This window comes from Rhinoraja longicauda, chromosome 3 (assembly GCF_053455715.1).
Source record: "Rhinoraja longicauda isolate Sanriku21f chromosome 3, sRhiLon1.1, whole genome shotgun sequence".
Classification (NCBI taxonomy): domain Eukaryota; kingdom Metazoa; phylum Chordata; class Chondrichthyes; order Rajiformes; family Arhynchobatidae; genus Rhinoraja; species Rhinoraja longicauda.
In genome coordinates this window covers 95,591,683-95,607,483 of record NC_135955.1, presented here as the reverse complement: position 1 = coordinate 95,607,483, position 15,801 = coordinate 95,591,683, and the positions used below count along the sequence as shown (strand labels likewise).

The following is a 15,801-nucleotide window of genomic DNA, read 5'->3' as shown; positions in this document are numbered from 1 at the left end:
ACAAAGATACACCAGCAATGAAGTTTTTCTACCGGCAGGGTGGCATGGGGGCACGAATCGTGGTGGCACAGCTGGTAGAGCCGCTGCCTCACGGCGCCGGAGACCCGGGTTCCATCCTGACCTCGGGTGCTGTCTGTGTGGAGTTCGCACGTTCTCCCTATGACTGCGTGGGTTTCCTCCGGGTGCTCCAGCTTCCTTCCACATCCCAAAGACGTGCGAGTCTGTAGGTTAATTGTCCCTCTGTAAATTGCCCCCGAATGCGTAGGGAATGGGTGCGAAAGTGAGTTAACGTAGGACTAGTGTGAATGCGTGATTGATGGCCGGAGTGGACTGGCGTGTCGTTCAATCAGTTTAGTCAGCCAAGCGTTATTTGTCAATGCAGTCTCTTTTCCCCCCAACACAGCTCTTCAAGATTATTAAAGCCTTGTTATATAAGCAATACCAAGAGGTTGAGAGGGAGTTTGAACAGTTGGATGAAATTAATTCAAAGCGACTGAACCAAGAAACCATGTATCGGCTTCTGAAAAGGTAATATTTTTATTTTCGTGAAGAAATGGTCCTATCGAGATGGAGATATGATAACTACGGAGATATGATAACGAGATATGATAACAATAGACAATAGACAATAGACAATAGGTGCAGGAGTAGGCCATTCAGCCCTTCGAGCCAGCACCGCCATTCAATGCGATCATGGCTGATCACTATCAATCAGTACCCCGTTCCTGCCTTCTCCCCATACCCCCTCACTTCTCTATCCTTAAGAGCTCTATCCAGCTCTCTCTTGAAAGCATCCAACGAACTGGCCTCCACTGCCTTCTGAGGCAGAGAATTCCACACCTTCACCACCCTCTGACTGAAAAAGTTCTTCCTCATCTCCGTTCTAAATGGCCTACCCCTTATGAATATTGCGAGAAATGTTTTATTGCTCATTTAGTTGAATGTTAAAATGGGATACTTGTGACTTTGTTGGTGCCCTTCATGTGGCAACTCTTTGCATACCTTGGGCGACCAAAACAAAGAATGTCAATGTGATTTGTCACATGTGGGTCTCTGTTCCAAGGAGCGCAGGAGGATGAGGGGAGATCTTATAGAGGTGTACAAAATCATGAGAGGGACAGATCGGGTAGATGCACAGAGTCTTTCACCCAGAGTAGGGGAATCGAGGACCAGAGGACACAGGTTCAAGGTGAAGGGGAAAAGATTGAATAGGAATCCGAGTGGTAACTTTTTTCACACAGAGGCTGGTGGGTGTGTAGAACGAGCTGCCAGAGGAGGTAGTTGAGGCTGGGACTATCCCATCGTTCAAGAAACAGTTGGACAGGTACATGGATAGGATGGGTTTGGAGGGTTATGGACCAAGTGCAGGCAAGTGGGACTAGGGTAGCTGGGACATTGTTGGCCGGTGTGGGCGAGTTGGGCCGAAGGGCCTGTTTCCACACTGTATCACTCTATGACTCTATGTGGCAATAAAGTATTATTCATTCACTGCTTAATACAGGGAAAGTACTTCACTAATCTAGAGGGCGGAGCTCTAAGGTGAGAGGGGCTGTGTTTAGAAGAGATGTGCGGGGAAAGGCTTTTTTTACGCAGAGAGTGGAAGGGGGCCTCGAACACACTGGGTGGTGGTGGAGGCAAGTACGATAGCGGTGTTTAAGAGGCTTTTGGATGGGTAGATGGATATGCAGGGAGTGGAGGGATATGGATCACATGCAGGCAGAGATTAGTCTACCTTGGCATCGCATTGAAACCTAAAAGGCCTGGATTGAGTGGACGTGGAAAGGGTTCTCTCAGTCACGGGAGAGTCCAGGACCAGAGGGCACAGCCTCAGAATAATAGCAGGGGCCATTAGAAATGAGATGTGGAGGAATTTCTTTAGTCAGGGGGTGGTGAATCTGCGGAATTCGTTGCCACGGACGGCGGTGGAGGCCAAGTCAGTGGGTATTTTTAAAGCGGAGATTGATAGGTTCTTAATTAGTAAAGGCATCGAAGGTTGTGGGGAGAAGGCAGGAGAATGGGGCTGAGAGGGAAAGATAGATCAGCCATGATTGAATGACGGAGTAGAGTCGATGGGCCGAACGGCCTGGTTCTGCTCCTAGGTCTAATGATTTCATGTTCAGCACATAGATTGTGGGCCGAAGGGCCTGTTGCTCGGCCGAAGAGTTCCATGTTCTATGTCCTATCTCAATGGAGCATTCACATTCCTTATCGTCGGAATGATCATGCCTACAGTATGGTGTTTGTGTGGGATACAAATTGATATATATTGGCATTTAAGAGGCTTTCAGACAGGCACATGGATATGGGGGGGATATGGATCATGTGCAGGCAGAGAAGACGAGTTTAATTTAGTTCAGTTTAGTTTAGTTTGGAGATACAGTGTGGAAACAGGCCTTGCAGCCCACCGTGTCCACAACAATCAGCGATCCCCGCACAACAACACTACCCGATACACACTAGGGACAATTGTACATTATATCCAGCCAGTTAATCCACAAACCAGCTCGCCTTTGGAGTTTGGGAGGAAACCAACAATCTCAGAGAAAACCCACGCAGGTCAATAGACAATAGACAATAGACAATAGGTGCAGGAGTAGGCCATTCAGCCCTTCGAGCCAGCACCGCCATTCAATGCGATCATGGCTGATCACTCTCAATCAGTACCCCGTTCCAGCCTTCTCCCCATACCCCCTGACTCCGCTATCCTTAAGAGCTCTATCTAGCTCTCTCTTGAATGCATTCAGAGAATTGGCCTCCACTGCCTTCTGAGGCAGGGAATTCCACAGATTCACAACTCTCTGTGACTGAAAACGTTTTTCCTCATCTCAGTTCTAAATGGCCTACCCCTTATTCTTAAACTGTGGCCCCTTGTTCTGGACTCCCCCAACATTGGGAACATGTTTCCTGCCTCTAACGTGTCCAACCCCTTAATAATCTTATACGTTTCGATAAGATCTCCTCTCATCCTTCTAAATTCCAGTGTATACAAGCCTAGTCGCTCCAGTCTATCAACATATGATAGTCCCGCCATACCGGGAATTAACCTAGTAAACCTATGCTGCACACCCTCAATAGCAAGAATATCCTTCCTCAAATTTGGAGACCAAAACTGTGCACAGTACTCCAGGTGCGGTCTCACTAGGGCCCTGTACAACTGCAGAAGGACCTCTTTGCTCCTATACTCAACTCCTCTTGTTATGAAGGCCAACATTCCATTGGCCTTCTTCACTGCCTGCTGTACCTGCATGCTTCCTTTCAGTGACTGATGCACTAGGACACCCAGATCTCGTTGTACGTCCCCTGTTCCTAACTTGACACCATTCAGATAATACTCTGCCTTCCTATTCTTACCACCAAAGTGGATAACGTCACACTTATCTACATTAAACATCCGCTCACTCACACAACCTGTCCAAGTCACCGTACCTTAATTGGTACATGTGACAATAAATTGAATCTTGAATCTTGAATCTTGAATCAATCATGAATGGACTCTTCGTTTCCCTCCCAGCTTTGACATTTGCCCTGAGGTAACCCGAGGCGAGATTCGCAGGCTGTGGAAAACTCTCATCACTAACCAAGAGAAGACCTTGGACTTCCTGGAGTTCGTGAGACATTTCGGCCACTCCCCCAAGTCGGCCTGCTTTCCCAACGCCAAAATCAGCCCCCCGAAGAAGGGGGACTGTGATCTGAGGATGCGCTCAAAAAACCTCAACTGTGCGTCCGACATCCTGGTCGATAGTGTGCGTGCAAAGGTGAGTTTCTTGGCTTTATGGCTCAACACAGGGCGGTCGCCTCGTTGTCATAGATAGAGTCACACAGCATGGAAACGGGCCCCTTCGGCCCAACCTGCCCACACCAGGCAACACGTCCCATCTACATATCTATATGTACTAAAACTCTCATTTGTTTGTTTGTTTGTTCCTGAACTACGGACAAAACGGTACACGGTAGCATGATACCTTTAGGCCCACGTTGCTCACCGTCGTCCCTTTGGTGCTAGTGGAAGAAGTTGCATTGAAATAGGTGTTATATTTTTAAAGTTATTCGCATTTTAAAGTTTAAATCTATCTCCTGGGGAGGGAGGGGGAGGGAGGAGGGAGGATAAGGGGCGTTGGGGGAGGGGGAGGGGGGGAGGAGAGGGTGCTGCACCAATGCAGGAGAGGTTTGGGCCCAACCGGTCCATTTTGTCTAGTATCCCTCTAAACCTGCCCTAAACGTGTACCTGTCTAAATGTTTGTTAAACGTTACTGCTGTCCCTGCCTCAACTACTGTGCCTCCTCCAGCAGCATGCTCCATACACCCACCGCCCTTTGTGTAAAACGTTACCCCTCAGGTTCCTATTAAATCTTCCCCTCCCCCCCCCCCCCCCACCTCACCTTAAACCTATGTCCTCCAGTCCTTGACTCCCCCACTCTGTGCAAGAGACTCTGTGAGTCTGCCCGATATATCCCCCTCATATTACACAGAAACATAGAAAATAAGTGCAGGAGTAGGCCATTCGGCCCTTCGAGCCAGCACCGCCATTCATTGTGATCATGGCTGATCATCCACAATCAGTAACCCGTGCCTGCCTTCTCCCCATATCCCCCGATTCCACTAGCCCCTAGAGCTCTATCTAACTCTCTTTTAAATTCATCCAGTGAATTGACCTCCACTGCCCTCTGTGGCAGAGAATTCCACAAATTCACAACTTTCTGGGTGAAAACGTTTTTTCTCACCTCAGTTTTAAATGGCCTCCCTTTTATTGTTAGACTGTGTCCCCTGGTTCTGGACTCCCCCCAACATTGGGAACATTTTTCCTACATCTAGCTTGTCCAGTCCCTTTATAATTTTATACACTTCTATAAGATCCCCTCTCATCCTTCTAAACTCCAGTGAATACAAGCCCAGTCTTTCCAATCTTTCCTCATATGACAGTCCCTCCATCCCGGGGATTAACCTCGTGAACCTACGCTGCACTGCCTCAATAGCAAGGACGTCCTTCCTCAAATTAGGAGACCAAAACTGCACACAATACTCCAGATGTGGTCTCACCAGGGCCCCATACAACTGCAGAAGGACTTCTTTGCTCATGTACTCAAATCCTCTCGTTATGAAGGCCAAAACGCCATCAGCTTTCTTCACTGCCTGCTGTACCTGCACGCTTACTTTCAGCGACTGGTGTACAAGGACACCCAGGTCTCGTTGCTCTTCCCCTTTACCTAATCTGACACCATTGAGATAATAATCTGCCTGCTTGTTTTTGCCACCAAAGTGGATAACCTCACATTTATCTTCATTATACTGCATCTGCCACGCATCTGCCCACTCACTCAACCTGTCCAGGTCACCCTGCAACCTCCTAGCATCCTCTTCGCAGTTCACACTTTCTCACCTTTATACATCTTTTCTTTTACTTTTATTCCATCCCTAACTTCCCTTGTCAGCCACGGTTGCCTCTTACTCCCCTTAGAAGCTTTCTTCGTTCCATACAACCCACCCGCTTTGGGTAAAAGGTTACCCCTCAGGTTCCTATTAAATCATCCCCCCACCTTAAACCTATGTCCTCTGGTCCTCGATTCCCCTACTCTGTGCAAGAGACTGTGTGGGTCTACTACCGACCGATCTATCCCTCTCATGTTGATGTGTTGATTGGTGGACGGCGTTGGACTCGGTGGGCTGAAGGGCCTTTCAATAGCCAATAGACAATAGACAATAGGTGCAGGAGTAGGCCATTCAGCCCTTCGAGCCAGCACCGCCATTCAATGCGATCATGGCTGATCACTCTCAATCAGTACCCCGTTCCTGCCTTCTCCCCATACCCCCTCACTCCGCTATCCTTAAGAGCTCTATCCAGCTCTCTCTTGAAAGCATCCAACGAACTGGCCTCCACTGCCTTCTGAGGCAGAGAATTCCACACCTTCACCACTCTCTTTCGCCGCGTGGAATCTCCAAAGTAAAACCAAACTCCTCCAAGTCCGCTCGGTCTGACTTCGCCTTGCAGGTGGACTACCTGTGGGATGACCTCAGGAAGGAATTTCAGGAACTTGACCCTTACCGCACCGGGTTTACCAGCAGAGAGGAGTTTAAGGACATCCTGAGCGAGCTGTGTATAAATTTGAATGAATACGAGTGTGAAATGCTGGCGAAGAAATTCGGAGTCAATGGGGACGGAAGGTAAGGTCAACTAAGTTCGTGCGCCCAGACCGCTGGGTTAGACCCGGCCCTCCGTCGGACAAAGGCAATAACATTTACCCCCGGCGTATTTTGGATTAAAAATGCGAGGGTTTCAGAGCGGAGTTGCAGTTGCCCGGGGAATTAAACACTGCATTGTAAGCAGGCACTGCCTTAGAATGGGACTATTTAATGGTGAACAACGAAGTGTCTCCAGGACTGAGAGAGTGAAACAAGGTTATTAAACTCCTCAAAGGAGCAGCGAATGCCGTGGGATTCACACGGAGCGCAAGCGGGGGTCGTGTGCTCCGTCCCGACTTATCCACCCACCCTGCCCATCCCTCCCGAACGTCTCTCCTTTCCTCCCGGGAAGATAGGCACTGAAATGCCGCAGTAACTCGGCGGGACAGGCAGCATCTCCGGGGAGAAGGAATGGGGGTGACAGTTTCGGCTTCCAGAATCAGGCCATTCGGCCCATCAAGTCTACACCGCCATTCAATCATGGCTGATCTTTTTCTCCCCCCCCCCGTAACCCCATTCTCCTGCTTTCTCCCCATAACCCCTGACACCCGTACTGATCAAGAATCTATCTATCTCTGCCTTAAAATTACCCACTGACTTGGCCTCCACAGCCTTCTGTGGCAATGAATTCTACAGATTCACCACCCTCTGACAAAAAAAATTCCGACTCATCTCAATAGACAATAGGTGCAGGAGGAGGCCATTCGGCCCTTCGAGCCAGCACCGCCATTCAATGTGATCATGGCTGATCATTCTCAATCAGTACCCCGTTCCTGCCTTCTCCCCATACCCCCTGACTCCGCTATCCTTAAGAGCTCTATCTAGCTCTCTCTTGAATGCATTCAGAGAATTGGCCTCCACTGCCTTCTGAGGCAGAGAATTCCACAGATTCACAACTCTCTGACTGAAAAAGTTTTTCCTCATCTCCGTTCTAAATGGCCTACCCCTTATTCTTAAACTGTGGCCCCTTGTTCTGGACTCCCCCAACATTGGGAACATGTTTCCTACCTCTAACGTGTCCAACCCCTTAATAATCTTATACGTTTCGATAAGATTCCCTCTCATCCTTCTAAATTCCAGTCGCTCCAGTCTTTCAACATATGACAGTCACACCATTCCGGGAATTAACCTAGTAAACCAGGTTTGAGCCAGCACCACATTTAAGTTAATAAGTTCCAGGAGCAGAATTAGGCCGTTCGGCCCATCAAGTCTACTCCGCCATTCAATCATGGCTGATCTATCTTTCCCTTCTAACCCCATTCACCTGTCTTCCCATGACCCCTGACACCTGTACTAATCAAGAACCTATCTCTCACTGCTTTAAAAATATCCATTGACTCGGCCTCCACAGCCGTCTGTGCAATGAATTCCACAGATTCACCACCCTCTGACGAAAGAAATTCCTCCTCATCTTCATTCTAAAGATATGTCTATTATTCTGAGGCTGTGACCTCTGGTCCTAGACTCTCCCACTAGTGGAAACATCCTCTCCACATCCACTCTATCCAGACCTTTCACTATTTGGTAAGTTGATTTTAACTTACTCTGCTAAAGGAGTTTAAATTGTTTACGTAGAAACATAGAAAATAGGTGCAGGAGGAGGCCATTTAGCCCTTCGAGGCAGCACCGCCATTCATTGTGATCATGGCGGATCATCCACAATCAGTAACACGTGCCTGCCTTCTCCCCATATCCCTTGATTCCACTAGCCCCTAGAGCTCTATCTAACTCTTTTAAATTCATCCAGTGAATTGGCCTCCACTGCCTTCTGTGGCAGAGAATTCCACAAATTCACAACTCTCTGGGGTGAAAAAGTTTCTTCTCACCTCAGTTTTAAATGGCCTCCCCTTTACTCTTAGACTGTGTATGGCCCCTGGTTCTGGACTCCCCCAACTTTGGGCACATCTTTCCTGCATCTAGCTTGTCCCAGTCCTTTTATAATTTTCTACGTCTCTATACGATTTTAAGTCACTATCCGTTTATAAGTTTTTTGGAACGTGTGGATAAGTGTGAGGTTATCCACTTTGGTGGTAAGAATAGGAAGGCAGAGTATTATCTGAATGGTGTCAAGTTAGGAACAGGGGACGTACAACGAGATCTGGGTGTCCTAGTGCATCAGTCACTGAAAGGAAGCATGCAGGTACAGCAGGCAGTGAAAAAAGCCAATGGAATGTTGGCCTTCATAACAAGAGGAGTTGAGTATAGGAGCAAAGAGGTCCTTCTGCAGTTGTACAGGGCCCTAGTGAGACCGCACCTGGAGTACTGTGTGCAGTTTTGGTCTCCAAATTTGAGGAAGGATATTCTTGCTATTGAGGGCGTGCAGCGTAGGTTTACTAGGTTAATTCCTGGAATGGCGGGACTATCATATGTTGAAAAACTGGAGCGACTAGGCTTGTATACACTGGAATTTAGAACGATGAGAGGAGATCTTATCGAAACGTATAAGATTATTAAGGGGTTGGACAAGTTAGAGGCAGGAAACATGTTCCCAATGTTGGGGGAGTCCAGAACAAGGGGCCACAGTTTAAGAATAAGGGGTAGGCCATTTAGAACTGAGATGCGGAAAAACATTTTTCAGTCAGAGAGTTGTGAATCTGTGGAATTCTCTGCCTCAGAAGGCAGTGGAGGCCAATTCTCTGAATGCATTCAAGAGAGAGCTAGATAGAGCTCTCAGGATAGCGGAGTCAGGGGGTATGGGGAGAAGGCAGGAACGGGGTACTGATTGAGAATGATCAGCCATGATCACATTGAATGGCGGTGCTGGCTCGAAGGGCCAAATGGCCTCCTCCTGCACCTATTGTCTATTGTCTATTGTGTAAGAATATGTTTCATGTCCACCGCAAAATGATTAACGGCGATTATTGGGGTTTTTTCTGAACTTGCTCGCCAGGGTTTCCTACATAGACTTCCTGAGACCTTTAGCAATGCGCAGACACCAGTGGCGGGAGGGCAGCAACATGATGGCCGTGCTACAGCATCCGAACAGTCAGTTCACCGCACAGCATGGGACCGGGCTGGACACCATCACAGACAGGCTCCGTCAGAAGGTAATACCCATCACCGCTGGCTCACGGGTCAGCACCGATTACACTACGCTACTCTCACCAACTTCCACAGATGCACCGAAGAAAGCATTTTATCCGGATGCATCACAGCTTGGTTTGGGAACGCTCCACCCCAAAAAAAAATTTGCAGCCAATTGTGGATATAGAAACATAGACATAGAAACATAGAAAATAGGTGCAGGAGTAGGCCATTCGGCCCTTCGAGCCTGCACCGCCATTCAATATGATCATGGCTGATCATCCCATACCTGCCTTCTCTCCATACCCCCTGATCCCTTTAGCCACAAGGGCCACACCTAACTCCCTCTTAAATATAGCCAATGAACGCAGCCCAGACCATCACACAGACCAAAAGGTAGACACAAAATGCTAGAGTAACTCAGCGGGTCAGGCAGCATCTCGGGAAAAAAGGTATGGGTGACGTTTTGGGTCGAGACCCTTCTTCAGATCTCCATCAGTCTGAAGATGGCGGCACGGTGGCGCAGGGGTAGAGTTGCTGCCTTACAGCGAATGCAGCGCCGGAGACTCAGGTTCGATCCCGACTACGGGTGCTGTCTGTACGGAGTTTGTGCGTTCTCCCCGTGACCCGCGTGGGTTTTCTCCGAGATCTTCGATTTCCTCCCACACTCCAAAGACGTACAGGTTTGTAGGTTAATTGGCTGGGCAAATGTAAAAATTGTCCCTAGTGGGTGTAGGATAGTGTTAGTGTGCTGGGATCGCTGGGCGGCGCGGACCCGGTGGGCCGAAGGGCCTGTTTCTGCACTGTATCTCTAAATCTAAAGAAGGGTCTCGATCCCGAAACGTCACCCATTCCTTCTCTCCCGAGATGCTGCCTGACCCGCTGGATTACTCCAGCATTTTGTGTCTACCTTCGATTTAAACCGGTATCTGCAGTTACTTTTTCCTACACCTTTCCATCGCACAAACCAACCTCCCTTCCATTGACTCCATTTACACCTCACGCTGCCTCGGCAAGGCCAGCAGCATAATCAAGGATTGGGAGGCTGGGACTCTATTCCTTGGAGCGCAGGAGGATGAGGGGAGATCTTATAAAGGTGTATAAGATCATGAAACGAATAGATCGGGTGGATGCACAGAGTCTCTTGTCCAGAGTAGGTAAATCGAGGACCAGAGAACATAGGTTCAAGGTGAAGGGGAAAAGATTTTAAAGGAATCTGAGGGGTATCTTTTTCACGCAAAGGGTGGGGCGTGTATGGAACAAGCTGCCAGAGGAGGTAGTTGAGGCAGGGACTATCCCAACGTTTAGGAAACACTTAAATAGTTACATGGATAGGACAGGTTTGGAGGGACATGGACCAAATGTTGGCAGGTGGGACTAGTGTAGCTGGCACATGTTGGCCAGTGTGGGCAAGTTGGGCCGAGGGGCCTGTTTCCACACTGTATCGCTCTATGACCACTGATTATAGTATATCATGCTATTCCATTTCTTGTGAGTTTGAGTTTAAATTTAGTTTATAGTCACGTGTACCGAGCGAGGTACAGTGTAAAGCTTGTGTTGCGTGCTGACCAGTCAGCGGACAGACAATACATGATTACCATCGAGCTGTCCATAGTGTACAGATACATTATAAAGGGTATAACATGAATAATGTTTAGTGCTAGATATTTTGTTCCGCAAGAATATTTTTTTTGCCAAGACAGCTTTTTTTTTTCTTGACAATTTCGAGAGGAGCTTTTAAATGTTTCTGACGATGATGGTACTTTAGTGTCACTTCTGGACACAAAACGCTGGAGTAACTCAGCGGGACAAGACAGCATCTCTGGAGAGAAGGAATGGGTGACGTTTCGGGTCCAGACCCTTCTTCAGACTTCTTCAGTCTGAGGAAGGGTCTCGAAGGACACTTGGACAGGACACTTGCCTTGTCCCGCTGAGTTACTGCAGCAATTTGTGGCTACGTTCGATTTAAACCAGCATCTGCAGTTCATTCCTACGCTTATTGTCGCTTGTACCTTGCTAAGGGTAGTGCAATTTTTTTGTTGCTTTTGCACATAAAGTTCACAAAAGAGTCACCATAAAGGCAATGACACAGTTTCAAATCCCTTCGTCCTCCCACCCCTAATTCATAGATCCCATTATCGCCAATTCACATTGTGGAAACGAATTCCTGTGTCTTATACAATAACTTAATAATACTAAACATCAATTTATGAAGGTAGACACAAAATGCTGGAGTAACTCAGCGGGTCAGGCAGCATCTCTGGGGAGAAGGAACGGGTGACGTTTTGTGTCTGAAGAAGGGTCTCAACCCGAAACGTCACCAATTCCTTCTCTCCCGAGATGCTGCCCGACCCGCTGAGTTACTCCAGCATTTGGTGTCGACCTTTGATTTTCACCAGCATCTGCAGGTTTTTTTCCTACATCAATTTATGAAGACTGTTTCCCCTTTACAAATTCTTATATTGGTTGTAAATAGGTTGCAGATTACAAATACTACTCCACAAAAAGGCAATTCTAGTCACAGCACCGTAGAGCATGAAAACAGGCCCTTCAGCCCACTTGCCCATGCCGACGAAGATGTTCCATCTACACTACTAGTTCCATCTGCAGATTATCAAGATTCCAACAAGATTATTAAGGGGTTGGACACGTTAGAGGCAGGAAACATGTTCCCAATGTTGAGGGAGTCCAGAACAAGGGGCCACAGTTTAAGAATAAGGGGTAGGCCATTTAGAACGGAGATGAGGAAAAACATTTTCAGTCAGAGAGTTGTGAATCTGTGGAATTCTCTGCCTCAGAAGGCAGTGGAGGCCAATTCTCTGAATACATTCAAGAGAGAGCTGGATAGAGCTCTTAAGGATAGCGGAGTCAGGGGGTATGGGGAGAAGGCAGGAACCTCAAGCACTTATCCACATTAAACTGCATCTGCCATGCATCCACCCACTCACACAACCTGTCCAAGTCACCCTGCAACCTCATAGCATCTTCCTCACAGTTCACACTGCCACCCAGCTTTGTATCATCTGCAAATTTGCAATGGATGAAAGGTAGTCCAAAAAAACCTAATTGTCTGTCTAACTTGTGCTGTGCAGCTTCAGGGTGAATGGAAGCCCCTGCGACGAGCCTTCAAAAAGCTGGATAGTACCAGCAGTGGCTACCTGTCCCTGCCGGAGTTCCGCGCTGTGCTCAAACTCTGCGACCTGCTCCTGAACGAGGATGAGGTTTACCACGTCATGACCAAATTTGACGAGAACATGGAAGGCAAAGTCAACTACAAAAAGTTCCTGGAAGAGACCTACAAAAAGGAAAATCGAGCAGAAAGCAAAATCGTGAAATGATAAATAATTTGTACATTTTAAAGATGTTCCATTTCTCTGGTTTTTCGAATCACAACTTTAACTCAATTTTGATCATTTTATTAGATTTAGATTTAGAGATACAGCGCGGAAACAGGCCCTTCGGCACACCAAGTTCGCGCCGCCCAGCGATCCCTGCACATTAACACTATCCTACACACACTAGGGACAATTTTTACATTTACCCAGTCAATTAACCTACATACCTGTACATCTTTGGAGTGTGGGAGGAAACCGAAGATCTCGGAGAAAACCCACGCAGGTCACGGGGAGAACGCACAAACTCCGTACAGACGGCGCCCGTAGTCAGGATCGAACCTGAGTCTCCGGCGCTGCATTCGCTGTAAGGCAGCAACTCTACCGCTGCGCCACCGTTGCTTTGGGGTGGAGTGGGGTGGGGTGTTCATAAGTGATAGGAGCTGAATTAGGCCATTCGGCCCATCAAGTCTACTACGCCATTCAATCAAGGCTGATCTATCTTTCCCTCTCAACCCCATTCTCCTGCCTTCGCCCCATAACCCCTGACACCCGCACTAATCAAGAATCTATCAATCTCTGCCTTAAAAATATCCATTGGCTTGGCCTCCACAGCCTTCTGTGGCAATGAATTCCACAGAGTCTCCACCCCCTGATTAAATAAATTCCTCCTCATCTTCATTAAGGTATGTCCTTTTATTCTAAGGCTATGGCTTCTAGTCCTAGATGCTTTCACTAGTGGTAACATCCTCTCCACATCCATTCTATCGAGGCCTTTCACTATTCAATGAGGTCCCCCCTCATCCTTCTAAACTCCAGCGAGTACAGGCCCAGTGCTGTCAAACGCTCATCATAGGTTAACCCACTCATTCCTGGGATCATTCTCGTAAACCTCCTCTGGACCCTCTCCAGAGCCAGCACATCCTTCCTCAGATATGGGGCCCAAAACTGCTTGCAATACTTCAAATGTGGTCTGACCAGTGCTGGCGGTGCTGGCTTGAAGGGACGAATGGCCTACTCCTGCACCTATTGTCTATTATAAAGCCTCAATATTACATCCTTGTTTTTATATTCTAGTCCTCTCGAAATAAATGCTAGCATTGCATTTGCCTTCCTTATTACCGATTCGGGTGTGGTGGTGAGGCCAAGAACGACAGTTCTCTTGAGAGTGAAATATTTTCTTTTAAAAGACACGGCATGGAAACAGGACCTTCAGCCCACCGAGTCCACGCCCACCGTCGATCACCCATTCACACTAGTTCTATGTTTATCCCACTTTCTCATCCAATGCAGAGAAATGTCGGTGTCAATGAGCTCAGAAAATCAACTCCAAAGACGTACAGGTATGTAGGTTAATTGGCTGGGTAAATGTAAAAAAAATGTTTAAAAAAATTGTCCCTAGTGGGTGTAGGATAATGTTAATGTATGGGGATCGTTGGGCGGCACGGACTTGGAGGGCCGAAAAGGCCTGTTTCCGGCTGTATATGTATGATGATATGATGATATGATAGTTAAAATTAGTTTAGAGATACGTTGCAGGGGCCACAGTCTAAGAATGAAGGGGAGGCCATTTGAAAACTGAGGTGAGAAGGAACTTTTTCACTCAGAGAGTTGTGAATTTGTGGAGTTCTCTGCCACAGAGGGCAGTGGAGGCTAATTCACTGGATGAATTTGAGAGAGAGTTGGATAGAGCTCTAGGGGCTAGTGGAATCAAGGGGTATGGGGAGAAGGCAGGCACGGGTTACTGATTGTGGATGATCAGTCATGATCACAATGAATGGCGGTGCTGACTCGAAGGGCCAAATGACCTCCTCCTGCACCTATTTTCTATGTTTCTATGTTATGGAATCAGGCCTTTAGCCCATCAAGTCCACGCCGACCATCGATTACCCATTCACACTAGTTCTATGATATCCCACTTTCTCATCCACTCCCCAAACACCAGGGACAATTTTGCAGAGGGCCAATTAACCTACAAAACCTGCACCTCTTTCGGATATGGGAGGAAATAAGGGGTAGGGGTAAGAATAAGGGGTAGGCAATTTAGAACGGAGATGAGGAAAAACTTTTTCAGTCAGAGAGTTGTAAATCTGTGGAATTCTCTGCCTCAGAAGGCAGTGGAGGCCAGTTCTCTGGATGCTTTCAAGAGAGAGAGATAGATAGAGCTCTTAAGGATAGCGGAGTCAGTGGGTATGGGGAGAGGGCAGGAACGGGGTACTGATTGTGAATTATCAGCCGTGATCACATTGAATGGCGGTGCTGGCCCGAGGGGCCGAATGGCCTACTCTTGCACCTATTCTTTGGAGCGTAGAAGGTTGAGGGGGGACTTGATAGAGGTTTTTAAAATTTTAAGAGGGACGGACAGAGTCGACGTGGGTAGACTTTTCCCTTTGAGAATGGGGAAGATTCCAACAAGAGGACATAGCTTCAGAATTGAGGGACAAAAGTTTAGGGGTAACATCAGGGGTAACTTCTTTACTCAGAGGGTGGTGGCTGTATGGAATGGGCTTCCGGTGGAAGTGGTGGAGGCAGGCTCGATTTTATTATTTAAGAGTAAATTGGATAGGTATATGGATAAGAGGGGATTCGAGGGTTATGGTCTGAGAGCAGGTAGATGAGACTAGGTCAGAGAGAGTGGTCGGCGTGGACTGGTAGGGCCGAACGGGCCTGTTTCCGTGCTGTAGTTGTTATATGGTTATATGGTTATTGTCTCTTGAAACCGGGGCACCTGGAGAAAACCCACTCGGTCACCGGGAAAATGCATAAACTCCACGCAGGCAGCCCCCAAGGTCAGCATCGAACCTGCATCTGACGCTGTGAGGCAGGAGCTTGACCAACTGAGCCACTGTGCCGTCTCAAAGTGAAAGAATAAACATGGATTGCTTTCACACCTTTTAAAACCTTGAGTCTTCCTAATGTTCTTTATAGCTGGTCTAGAAATGACAACATTTTGTGTTGCAGGAAATGCATAGTGAATTTTTGCTTGTTCTTGGTCAGGTAATTGATTTTTTTATTTTTTATTTTTAGAGATACAGCGCGGAAACAGGCCCTTCGGCCCACCGAGTCCGCGCCGCCCCACACATTAACACTATCCTACACACACTAGGGACAATTTTAAAAAAACATTTACCCAGCCAATTAACCTACAAACCTGCAGTGTGTGAGGAAACTTTGGAGTGTGGGAGGAAACCGAAGATCTCGGAGAAAACCCACGCAGGTCACGGGGAGAACATACAAACTCCGTGCAGACGGCGCCCGTAGTCAGGAT

The 15,801-nt window shown here is 47.6% G+C and overlaps 1 protein-coding gene across 1 annotated transcript in view; it reads left to right on the top strand.

Moving 5' to 3' along the window:
• Positions 1 to 12,539, top strand: part of LOC144592277 (EF-hand calcium-binding domain-containing protein 6) — an 88,277-nt gene extending 75,738 nt beyond the window's left edge. Inside the window, exons 12-16 of the mRNA XM_078396806.1 lie at positions 404 to 528; positions 3,512 to 3,755; positions 5,987 to 6,159; positions 9,068 to 9,224; positions 12,294 to 12,539. Coding sequence (XP_078252932.1) covers positions 404 to 528; positions 3,512 to 3,755; positions 5,987 to 6,159; positions 9,068 to 9,224; positions 12,294 to 12,539 — 945 coding nt within the window. The remainder of the gene's footprint in view (positions 1 to 403; positions 529 to 3,511; positions 3,756 to 5,986; positions 6,160 to 9,067; positions 9,225 to 12,293) is intronic.
• The last annotated feature ends 3,262 nt before the right edge of the window (positions 12,540 to 15,801 follow it).